Source organism: Euphorbia lathyris, chromosome 4, assembly GCF_963576675.1.
Source record: "Euphorbia lathyris chromosome 4, ddEupLath1.1, whole genome shotgun sequence".
Lineage (NCBI taxonomy): Eukaryota > Viridiplantae > Streptophyta > Magnoliopsida > Malpighiales > Euphorbiaceae > Euphorbia > Euphorbia lathyris.
The window spans coordinates 35,771,684-35,784,711 of NC_088913.1; the positions used below are offsets into that span (position 1 = coordinate 35,771,684).

The 13,028-nt window shown below is 35.2% G+C and overlaps 1 protein-coding gene and 1 non-coding gene across 2 annotated transcripts; both read right to left on the reverse strand.

Moving 5' to 3' along the window:
* Positions 1-370: 370 nt before the first annotated feature.
* Positions 371-11,342, reverse strand: LOC136226153 (DExH-box ATP-dependent RNA helicase DExH9). The gene is made up of 15 exons (XM_066014487.1): positions 11,172-11,342; positions 10,664-10,941; positions 9,879-10,079; positions 9,558-9,776; positions 8,336-8,674; positions 7,836-7,940; positions 6,737-6,847; positions 5,924-6,174; positions 5,481-5,604; positions 4,162-4,444; positions 3,933-4,087; positions 3,263-3,406; positions 2,950-3,182; positions 1,562-1,826; positions 371-1,147 (listed from the first exon to the last, which is right to left on the reverse strand). The coding sequence occupies exons 2-15, from the start codon at positions 10,928-10,930 to the stop codon at positions 869-871; spliced, it is 2,976 nt and encodes a 991-aa protein (XP_065870559.1). The 5' UTR covers positions 10,931-10,941; positions 11,172-11,342; the 3' UTR covers positions 371-868.
* Positions 11,343-11,433: 91 nt separating this feature from the next.
* TRNAA-UGC (transfer RNA alanine (anticodon UGC)) lies at positions 11,434-11,506 on the reverse strand. The gene has a single exon. It is a non-coding gene; the product is annotated as a tRNA-Ala (tRNA).
* Between the last annotated feature and the right edge of the window lie 1,522 nt (positions 11,507-13,028).

The window sequence follows — 13,028 nt, forward strand, 5'->3', positions numbered from 1 at the left end:
AATAAGCCCTACACCCCAAAAAACATTCAACATAATATTACATCAGAAATTTCAAAATATCATTTGCTACATTTAACTAATCTAGTGATACATTAACTAAAGGGAGAAAAAAACTCTCAAAATTACCCATTTAAGGGATTATTTGTTCCAAATAAGCAAGTTGAGGAAGTTAATTATCACAAGTCTAACTTCAAAAAATCAATTGCATTATTAGGACAACTTGGAGAGACTGGCAAGATATTAAACCAAACTAAAAAGACTAAAATTGAACAACTCTAGAAAAAGTAGAACCACACAAATCATCATAAAAACACAACATTCACTCTCAAACACTTAAGCGGGCCTAAATACGGATTACAAGCCAATTACAAATCCATTTCCAACCACTGATTTTTTTTTTCCAATCATAATGCCAATAAAACAGAATTTTCAGTAACAAACTCCCAGCTAAAGTAAATTTTACATGAATACATTAACTTCTACAAAATTGATAAGAGAGCAAGACTTCTCAACTTATAAGAATCCTTCACAACAAATAAAAAGGACAAAGAATTACAATGAAAAAAACAACTGAATATATAAAAATATAAACTGAAAAAAGCTACATGTTACTCTTTCTCTAACAATACATCTTCTAACCTCTTCTTACCCAGAACCTATAAGACAAACAACTTCATCAAGTTCAGATCAAAGTAATTGGGTTTTCTTTTGTTTCCGGAGCGCTTTCCCCTACTCAACGAACGAGATTCTGTGTCGTGTCGCTATGATTGCAGCAGCATAAAGAATTTCAATTCTATTAAGGGAATTGATCATTGTTCTTCCCTTCTGCCCAGCTGCCATTTGGTTTTGGACTAAAACCAAATGTTATCTACAAGTATAAAGATGCAGCAAAGACTATGTCTCTCTTGATTTTTGAAACAGCTTCTTCAAATTTAGTCTCCAACTCTGTTTCACCAATTGACTTTGCTGCTTGTATAAGCTGCTGGAGAACTTCCTCTAGTCTCCTAATTGCTCTGATCAAGCTCCCCTCGAAAACCTGTGTAAATTCCATTATTTCATAGAATTTGGACCCTTTCGCCCAAGCATATACGGCCTCCATGATGTCCGGCCTAAATGAACTTACAAAACTCTCTTCATCAATTTGAACCTACCATAGTGAAAAGACAACAATGCGCCAAGTCAGTAGACGTGGAAATATCTACCACCTAGTAAATGTTTAACGGGGCTGCTTCCATTTTTATTAAGAAATTCGAAATTCATAACAAAGTGAAACACAAGCAATTTCCAAATGCATTGAGCTTCTAGTATGAAGGAACTGCTTACCCTACAGCTCCTCTCTGCTTTTACAATGTGATCTCACTAACAAACTTGATGAACAATTTGAAATCGTAGTTTTTAGAATCAAACTTCAGTTGTAGTAATTCAATAAATTTGACAATCCAGAATTCAAGCTGGAAATTTTTTGATGTTTCAAACAGAAGCTTATCTTTATTTGACATGCCCTTAGGCAGCAGACGCAAAAACAAGGCAAAAAGGAAAAGCATCTCAGAATTTTGTGTACCTTGCATTCAAGCTGAAGTTTGGCAACTCTTCGAGCTGTATCTTGTAATTGTGTAAAAAGCAAGTCAAGTTCTTCTCTAGGTTTTGCAGCATCCTGGAGCTTCTCCTGCCACACAAAACATGACAGAAGAGATACCATCTCCTCCACCTTTATGTCCTTAAAAACACCATTGAACATGAGCTCCGTCAGAGTCAACTCATCGGCACTACTAATTTCAGCAGCAACTTTTCCTTTCAATTCTACTACATCATCACGTGTAGCATATCTGCATAGAATCATGGTTAAAAGGAGTTAGTGAGAAGTCAGATTGCATATTCAAAGAGAAGTCAGTACTGTCAGGCGTTTGCAGCACAATTTTACTTAATGAAAACAACTAAATAACCACCACCACAGAGATGAGTAGTCGGCCATGGAACATGGTTTCTGAGCAATTTACGATGCACGAGTCACACATTCACAAAAAAGTAATACTCGTACAACAGCACGTTGAAAATGCCATAATCCAACTGTGCAGTAGCATATATACTATCAAATAAAATATCAAGATTACTGGAGTATATCTTGCTAGAAGGAGAGTATGTTCTTCAGGTACAATTATATTGTTTCTTCTTAGACAGCTACATAAAATTGTTGAAGTGAAAAAGTAATAATTTTCAAGTAAAACCAAGCCTCAAGGCACTGAGATGAACTCTTAAAATATCGTTCTTCCCCAAATCCAAAAAAGAATAAGAACACAATAACAGACCAAACTTGTGATTACAATGAATAACACAGGATGATTGTGATCGGATGCCCAAATGCAATGCAGAAAGAAAGAGGCAATCAGTGCGATATTTAACTATAGTGGATCTGCCACTACAACATAGCAGGTAAAAAATATGAAAGGAACAAAAGCAATATGCAGAGACTAGAGAGGTACAATCATATATGATGTTTTAAAGCGCACACCATACATCAAAACAAGATAAGTTGCACATCTTTTCTAAGAGCACTGGATATTGTGAAAACTTTTAAACATTACATACGTGAAATCCATGTGCCTCCTTCCAAGGCATGCAGAGGTGTTTTACCCACACAGTAACATATGGAAGCCCCAAAAACTACTTCACATTCAGCACTTTGTATCTTCATGTCAGTATGGGAGAGCAAGAGAGTTCAGATTTTATTTTGGTTGGTCCATTCAATTGATAGTACATTCAAACCCTTCTAACAAAGTCAACCATCCCACATACCCGGTAATTCAAAGTACAATAAAGATGAAGAATTTGCCACAAGTTATATTGATCTTCATACCTTTTCGAGTACATGCAGAAGCAAATTTTCACCAACAATACCAAACAAAGAAAGATTACAATCAGCGAACAGAAGCAAGAAAATTGTCTACTTACCCAAGCCTCCGTAGAACTCTTTTTCTAGCCTTGAGTTCATCCTTAAAAGCCAAAGCAGTGGATGAACGCATTGTCTTCTTGATTGACTTAAGCTTTGCTGTTATTTCTTGTTTCCGGTGTAAAACCTTAAGTTTTTGCTCAATAAGAGGGGATTTAGCAATTTTATGCTTCTCAAATAGGTTTTCTAGAGCCTCTATGCGACGGACTGCCTTCTTGTATGAGCTACTTTGGATCTGAAGGGCACGGTTTACAGGGCAATAATATTAGGGGAAATTGACCCCAAAAAAAGAGACAAGATGCATAGAGTAAATACCTTCATATCAACTTCAGGATCCAGAGGCAATCCAGTAGGATTTCTACATAGAAATTCTGAAACCTGCTTGAGGGTGTTCTCTCGAACTTCCAATGGTAAAAGATCTTTTGGCATGTACAAACGAGCACTACTCAGACTAGTAATCTGTCCAAGATGAAAGGTATAAAAACAATCTTGTTCAGCATGACGTGATCAAAGGCAGAGCAAATAACATAGAAAGCATGAAACATAAACTTTATGTTCCAGCTGAAGGGAATATTAACTCAATTGCATGAGCCATGGAAAAAGCAATCCAATTAGAAATACTTCTGTTAATTGGAGAATAACATTATGATTGGAACATACATCCTGATACACCGTCTTCCAGACAATTGCATCAACATTTATAGGGAGGCCAGATCCTAATTTATACTTAAATATTAAACTAGGCGTGATGCATCGTTAGAGAAACTAAAAAGTACAAACAATCAAAGGCCACAAGAAAGTTGCTGCGACCTCAATGATAAAAATAAATAAGTTGAAGGCTGAATGCAACCTACATGCATGCTTGTACATTCAGTCAAATAATAGATGAAAGTCCAATTTGTTCAGTTCACCATGTATCTCCTTTTGAAAGAATGTATGCCTAGCCAATCTCGACACAAAACAAGGTAAAGATAGTGGAGCTTACATCAGAAATAGACACGGATATAACAATAGGCTCCCCAGCCTCTTTCAGCGGGACAATATTGATGGTTTTTTTGGCTACTCCATCTCTGTTGATAGTACATCTTGTAAGAACATCCAGTGTGTAGTTTGAATCTTGAGGTTTTCTACTAGCATCATCTGGTCATGCATTGATTATATAAAACACAAGTTCTATGAGATTAAAGAAGTGAAAACTAAGCAAAAATTCTCACCTTCAGAAAAGCTTTTGACTCTCTCAAAATTGACTATCACTCCCCACGTTACATGGTCTTCAATGGAGATAGGCACCGAGTTTTCATCAGCAACCGTGCATTTGATGCAAAGCATTCTGCCGGGCTGTAGAAAGGGTAAGCAGTATTTTGGAGAAAACACAACATCACAAACATCCTTCTTCAAACTTTTGAACTGTTGAATCAGATCATAATAGTTCTTCAAACTATCTTCTTCTTCAATTATCATTGAGTTTCTCAATTCTTCAAGGACTTTCACTTGCTTCTGCAAAAATTACAACGCCCACAAACTTATTCGTGCCCATTCTTAAATTCTAAGAGCATCATTAAAAATAGCGCAGAAATACAAGTGGCCGTAGTTGTTAAAGGCGTGCCTGAGGCGCACCTTAAGCAAGGCTCAAGGTAAATTCCCCTAGGCGAGTCAGAGTTTAAAAGGCTCTCGCCTTGTGCACCTCCCCTAGGCTTCAGAGGCTCTCATCAAGGCGCGCCTCAGTAACATTTAATGTTCTGATTAGGTTTTTTTAAACTGTTGCTTAATCTCAACCACTGATCCAATCTAATCTAAGTAAACCTAATTTTAACCCTTGATCTAATCTAAGAAAGTAAAAGTGTAAAACAAAACAAGAATGTGAAGAGGAGGAAATTGAAGATGAAAATGATAGTGGAGAGTTTGGAGAAGACGATATTAATTTTGAGGAATCTTGATGATTATTAGTGTTTTTTAGTTCTTTTTTATTGACAATGACTGCTTATTAGTTTATAAGCTTTAGTTAGGTACTTAGGTTAAGTATATGTCTCTATGAAATTAACTTGGTGTTTTTGACATTTAATATTATGTTTTTATGTGGTTTCGTCTTGTTTGTGTGGTTATGTGTTTTTTGGTTCATCATGACTTATGTTTTAACTAGTAATAGAGTATTAGTGATATCAGTATCAAACATTGATATGTAGATTTTACTGAAAGTTTTAGTTAATAAGATAAAGTTGATCAAGGTTTGAATTTCAGATCTTTTTGTTAGAGGCCAAGACATCATACCAAATTAAACTCAAGCTTGGAAGTTATAGACATTCCCAGGAACTTCAGAAACCTCAAAATCAAGTTTACTAGAGCTTACAGGAAAAAAAAAATGCATACTTATCTTTTAAAATCCCAACACTATGAACTATAAGCAGATATAAGAAACATTAGTGTCCTACTAAACTAAAGCATCTTATTTGTAAACCTGTTTCCTCATCTTAAGCAACTAAAAAGTAAAGGACCAACAATGAATTTCATACTTTTCACTTCTATAAAAACTTACCTCTAGATCAGGAATGGCACGATCAGCTTGGAACTGATAGAACGAATTCCGGAGCAAATTTTCAGGATCCCCATCTTCGGATCGCATCTGATTTAAAAGCATGTTGTAACTTAAATGGAAGGCGCTGAAAATAAGTGGAATTGTAAGTCAAGAAAAGCATTTCCGGATGGTAGTAGAAATGCCATCAATATCATACTACTAGAAGTGAAACTGATAAGTTTTTATTGCCAGTCATTCTTCCTTATATTTTTATCTATATATGACGTTCCAAAATTATAACTCGATATCCTGTAGGTTGGAACTAAGAGAGGCACAATTATTTATTTAACCTAGCAGTATTATAAATGCTTACATAACCTAGTATTAATTATTGATATAAACAACTTACTGGAAGTTAACATCAAGCAATTTACACAAAATATGACATGTCAAGTCAAGAATACCTATTCAAACTATCAGCACTTCCTTTAAGCATCATCTTAGCAGTAGAGGGCTCAAGCTTCTCATCCACCATCAAGATGCATATCCCCCTCTCATCAATCCCTCGACGACCTGCACGACCACTCATCTGAATGTATTCTCCACTTGAAATCCATCTGAACTTGTCTCCATCGAATTTACGGACATTGGTGAATACCACAGTTTTTGCAGGCATGTTCAAACCTATACTGAAGGTCTCAGTAGCAAACAGACACTAAAAGAACAACGTATCAATCATTTTAGTACAATGAAAAATTAGAAATGCAGGAAAGAAGGGTATTGAAGATAAAATAAGAACTTCAATTAACCAGCAATCTTTGTCATTGTAAAACATTCTACATCTGAACAGACAAATGTCTCTCAATATGCATTTATTAGTGTCACTATTCGCAAGTATTTACCCACATGGATTTTTTTTTTTTTTTTAGAGTGCCAGCAGAAGCAGGCATTTGTTTAATGGCCCCCAAGAAGGCAAGAACATGGTGAGACAGGAAAAACTTCACACCTTTAGATAATGTGGAAAGAGCATAAGCATACATGACATCTTAAACAGTAAAACAACCATGGATGAGAGTTTCCCATGAACCAGAGCTAACAAAACAATGTGAAATACTAGCATCCTTTTGTATTACGGTGTAAAATGGAACAACTTTCATACAAATGATAAATTATGAGAATCTAACAGAGTTTAACAGCACATAAATGTCATCACAAGTTGCCCTCGCAAAAGAATATCAAAAAAATTGGCGAACAACCCAAATAGAAAAATTGCTGACCTTGATAAGCCCTTCTTGGAACAAAATCTCTATCACTTCTTTTAGAATGGGAAGCAAGCCAGAATGATGAACGCCTATTCCACGTTTTAAGAGGGGTAACATATTTGAAACCTGCAAAAGATAGCATCGAAGGAAAAAAAAAGGTCAATGTAACAAGCAACAACATATTAATATGTATATAGCATGGGTGGAAGTAAATAGGAGATGCAAGAGTAGAAAGGGTATACACACACTAACACTACAAAACATTCTCTTGAATTGGGCAAAAGCCGCATAATGCTAAAGCAGGAAAATGACCATAATGTGCCAAACCAACTCGAGAGCAAAGAGCAAAAGATTGAGACACTGAAAGATTCTAATTCAGCATAAGATCTCCATCCTTTATCAACAACAATTGCCAAACAAAAGCCCATACAAGTACTTGAATGGCCATTGACTGTCCAGAATTCTTGATAGATGAAATGTTTGAAAGAAATCATTCATTTTGAATTAATAAACTAAACAGATGAGGACTCTCATTCCTAGCTCCTTAACACTGGTTGCTACGATTATACATCTTAATGTCAAAGAACCTATACAGTATCACAGCCACTGAAATTGAACAAAAGAGCAAACAAATACAATAACTAAAATCATCTAAGTAAAAGCAAAGAAACTAAAAGTGCAATCATATATACCATATGAAGAAGTATACAATGTTATTATGATATTTCAATTCAGGTTGCTCAATTTCAAAATTGTAGGTAGGTCATTTTAAATAAAAACCAGAAAAGAAAGAAAAATAGAACTCTTCCCCCCACATATGATCCAAAAACTGTAGTAACTTCCAACTGGTAAACAAAGCCATAATACTTTGCTTTTTCTAGCATCAGAGAAGTTAAGAAAATGAAATGTGATAAACCTCGTAATCCCTCAGTATTCAGATAATGATCATGCTAATGACTAAGATGGACAAATCCATGTATAACAGGGGGAAAATGTGCATCGTTAACAAGGAAAATTCACATAGCTTCCTAGTGACAATGTTTGGCACGCAGACCTTCCCATTATAAGTTAAAAAGTAAATCCCAATATTGGCACACTGAAAGGAAGAGGCAACCTGAGGTAGTTTCTTGTCATCATCTGAAAGCATGTCCATTGCACTCCAAAATATTGTTTCTATGTTCACTTTCTCATCATCATTGCTTAGATCCAACTTTGCCATCTGAAAAATCACACATAAAATCCAAAGCTTAAGTTAATTTGTGAAAAAAATAAAGGATATATTCACTTTTTCTTTTAGTAAAAAGATATGGTGATCAAAGTCAAATGAAAGCCATTTGAGTTGTATAGAGTCCAGCAAATGCATTGATGTAGAATCATGGTTTTGCATCTAATGTAATGATACATAATAAACTAGCATGCCACAATCTCAAAATCACACCAACTGATGTTTGAATGATGGCTTATGCTAATGGTTTTGTGCTTGTCTCGAGCAAAAAAAAGGTAAAAATTTGACCCCCTGAACCACTCGCCTCCAAAAGCACCAAAAAAGATTATAAAGTGCCACTACCATCAGATTTTTTCAAGAGGAAAACACGGCAATATATTGGAGCTTACCTGCATGGCAAGAAATTCGCATTCTCTTTTGCTAAAGCTGAAAAGAATGACAGGATCATACTGGCGCTGAATTATCATTTTTACCATCTTAAAGATGTCACTTTCTTCACCAAGTTTGCCTACCACTAAACCCTTCTGCCACTTCGCACTGTCCCGTTTCTTCTCGCCTTCATTCTTAGGAACTAAGGCATTCAATGCTTTCTGAAAGCTGTCTTCTCGAAATTTAGCCTTTTCATCCACAACTAAGTATAAACCATCACCTCCAGCAGGGAAAATATAATGCTGAAGAGGTGTTGGTCTATAATCAGTGTAAACAATGTGACATGGTTGTTGGTGAACCTGAAATTAAACTAAATCGTCAAGCAAGGATATATTTCCATTAACAAAGTTAAGTGACTTGCAATCTGTTACATGGAAAAGGAAGGTCCAAGAGCCACAATAAGATGGTGCGCACATAAGTGGTGCCTAATACAATTCATAGAACATACTAACAACCTATTACAAGAGAGTAAAGAAAAGACATGAGAGGTCTTGAGCTGGGATGCTGTCTCAGCAGGTCCAAAACAACAACCTGATGGGACTGCTAATCCAAAGTCCAAACTAAGAGGAAAAATGAAAGGATGGAGCATGGACAAAGGAAAATAGCATTTCCTCTCCGTATCACCAGAATGGTTGGCTCTCAAGTTCAATTGTGAGAACCACTACATTACTTTAAATTTTCAAAAGTTTGCAGTTCTCATTTTTTAGTATCTAAAGATAAAAGACCATGTTTCTTTTATCTTTTTCCACGGGAACATTCCCTCTTTTGCACTTTACTCTGCATATGCTCTTTGAAACACCATGCAATCAGGGCCGTACTTATTCAGAACTGCACATAAGTAAGAAAGCATCATCATTTCTCCAAAAAGATTCTGAACTGGTTACCAAGAATTGAGCAGCCACTTAACAGATGATCATCTGGAAAGAAAACGAACATGTCTATTCAGTTCTACTGCAACCTACTTATCTAAGATGATATATGATTGTCAATCATTTGTAGCTCACTGTTTCCCAGCTTGTTTATTCTAATTCCAGAAAGAAGATATTTGTATGTCCTCATGTAGGATCACATCCTCAAAAGAAGCAATCAGACTAAAAGATCACTGCATAATTCCAGAAGCTAAAAAACAACTACAATTTGCTTCAACTAAATGTAAAAAGAAAATCAAGTAAATCTGAACACCTTTGCCACCCAATCAGCAAATTCTTTTGCGTTAGGCACTGTAGCAGACAGGAAAACAAATCGGGAATTCTTTGGAGCCATTACAATGCTTTCTTCCCATACAACACCTCTTTCTCGATCACGCATATAGTGTACTTCATCAAAAATTATCCAAGCTACCTCACGAGTAATTTCAGATCCTCTGTACTGCATACTACGCCAGATTTCTGTGGTCATCACCTAAAAATGACACAGCATACTAGACTTTCAAACACAAGTGATACGCACTAATAGAAATGAAACTGAATATATATATATATAAAGCAATCAAGCAATACGCACCAAGCAGGAAGCACTAGGATCAATAGTGACATCTCCAGTCATCAGACCCACATCTGAAAATTCTTCCTTGAACTCCCTATATTTTTGGTTGCTGAGTGCCTTAATGGGTGAAGTATATATGACTCGTTGCTGATTTTTCAGAGACATAGCAATAGCATACAATGCTACTACAGTTTTTCCAGCTGATGTATGAGCTGAAACCTGTAAATAAATAAAGTAGTACATATAAGAAGAAATGCTAAGATATTTCAAGTGTTTGTGCCAAATGTTCAATTGTTTCTTGATTTAAGATCAATTGCAAGCAAATTTTCAGGACGTATCTTATCCCTTCAGTGCAAGAAATTTTCCCTCCAAACAAATAATTCCTCTATAGCTCTAAAATCACCATTTAGTTTTAGAAAATAAAAGAAAACAGCAATCCACTGATTGTGTATAAATTAAATTGATCAAACTGTGCTTGTTTTAATTCAAGAATTAATCTCCTTGTTCAAGTTTACTAGTATTATCCATTTGACAGCTCTAATATTGTGCTTTCCATTAAGCACCTAAGTCCCTAACTTGTATATTCTTTTCCATTTTGACAAAAGTTATTTCAGTTGTTATTTGTTATGAGATTGTTATAATGTCGCAGAAGCACGTTTTTCTTGTCTATAAATCTAAAAACTTCAGCTCCACTTAAACCAGTGCAAACACATGCTTCCTGACCCCATTTTCAGCATATTACCAGGTGCATAGGACATGTCATATCAATATCTTGAAATGTAGGTATAAGTAGGCACACTTACCATGACAGACTCCCCATTGTCAAGGCACTTGATAGATTCAGACTGAAAAGGATCAAGAGTAAATGGGAACTCTTTTGCAGGCTTTGATTCCTTTCTATCTGAAGAGTCGGCGGTAGGAGGTTGTACATAACCTTCTGGATAGGATACATCATGAACACAAGTTACTGAATCTTTAGCAGTAACAAAACCATTATCTCTCTGCTGCTTCTGTGGAGGGAGATTGTTCCCAGATGGGTCCTCAATCGACTTTCTCTTCACTGAGGCCATTAACCACTTCCCTTCAATGAATAAATTCACGAGAAAATAAATTAAAGGAGCTTGAAAAAAGAGAGAACCTTAACTAAAGTATTGGAAAAGAATAGAACTTTTCGCATTAACAGCTTGCATATAGCAGAATTTATTCTTATAAATTGCTTGAAAACACTCTAATTGAACTTCCAATGAAAATCAATAAAAAGTAAGAAGAAAAGAAACATTAAACGTTCATGTTCATAAAACCTAAAAATACCTCTTCTAGTTTCTGTTTTGTAAACTCCCAAAAAATTCAGGTAATAGGGTTATTTCAGAAGCGAAACAACAAGGGGAAAGGAGAGAGAACGGGAAAACGTAGCCGCCGGGGTAGATGTATAGCTGTGGCGGCAAAGAGGGGAATTTCAGGAAGAAGAAAAGGCTTTGGAAGTTTAGAATTGTAAACGATCTAGACTTCGATAAAGCGACGACGTTTTGGTTTTATTTTCTTGGATTTTTTCAAAATTAGGGCAACAAAAAAATGGAGATGCGGGGGATCGAACCCCGTGCCTCCCGCATGCAAAGCGGGCGCTCTACCATTTGAGCTACATCCCCGAATGTTTAAATTATGAAACTAAAAGTATAAAACAATACCTTACAGATCATCTCCTTTTTGTTTTTTTAGACTAGACTTATAATTAAGGCCCTAAAATTTTATGTCCCAGTTGTATATATCGAGTCCTTTACTAATGATTCAATATATGAAAATTAAAAATCAATAACTTAATTATCGTACCATTTTAAAAAGATAACTAGTTTTTCATTTTTTTTTTCTAAATTTTCAAAGCATGCATATTGAATGATTAAAGAAATAGAAAAAAAAAATCAGTAAAGATGATTCTGTGTTTCTGAGTTTAAACAATATCATTTGAATTAATTCACTTTCAAATTAATACATAAAAAAATAATATTGAAAACATATACTAGTAACATTGGTTAAACTAACGGACATTATGTATCTTATATTAGTTAACTTATAATAAATTGAGTATTTTTAATTCATGCTCGCTTTTTATTATTTTATGATATACTTTTATCCTCTAATAAAAGAAGACAAATTGAATTAAATAATTTCTTATAAAGTGATTATATATAATGTAGAAATTATCCACCCGCGACTAATTTGGATTGGGTAGATAAATATGGATTTAAGTTGATCTGGTTAAGTTATTAAGGCAAATAAGGAAACCTAACTATCTAAAGTGATAGAATTATAATTGATATGACTATGGTTAGTATTTATCCTCATCTATAAATGGAGCATTAGTCATACTATAATTAATAAGTTTGGATGTGCGTCCCCCTCCCCCGCTCAAGTTCGTTCTTAGTTCGTGGAATCATCGTAGCTCCTCCAATTAACATTGGTATAAAAGATGTGTGACTGGTATATATAAGATCACGGTTAGATTCTTCTGCAGCAACAACTTAATGAGATTTGGCGCTATAAGAGGTAACCTGATAACTAGTATTTGATATATGAATTGTATAAAGTAATTCCTTTATTGGTATCAGGGCTATAAATCTCACATTCTGCAACAAAATGATATTCTTCACTTGTGTATGATTAATATATATAATCTAATTAATTGATTATGCATCAAGTATTTTTTGGACTCATTATATGTAAAAAAAAAATGATTGAAATCGCAAAATATACAGTAGTTTTACGATTTAGTGTTTCTGTTACTGTTTGAGAAACTATTCAGTCTCAACATAGGGTACGTGATGCCAAACCCAAATTTCTGCTCGTCATTTTAAAAAAACGTACCTCATCAACGTAACCGGAGCACCCAAAAACCCCACATCGAAAAATGGAGTACTCCACATCAAATTTTCCTGCGTTTTAATTAGCCCACAAAATACACGTTAACATATTATATGGCTTCTTGATTTTCCTAAGTTTACCTCAAGTCTCCCCTGAGCTTCACTCTGGAAAATTGTTTTCCCCTATTTTCTCTTGAGGTTCACTCTAGGTTGTTGGTTTCCCTTGAAGTTCACTCTAGGAAGTTGGTTTCCCCCGGTTCCCCTTGAGGTTCATTCTAGGAAGTTTGTTTCGTTTGGTTTCCCTTGAGGTTCA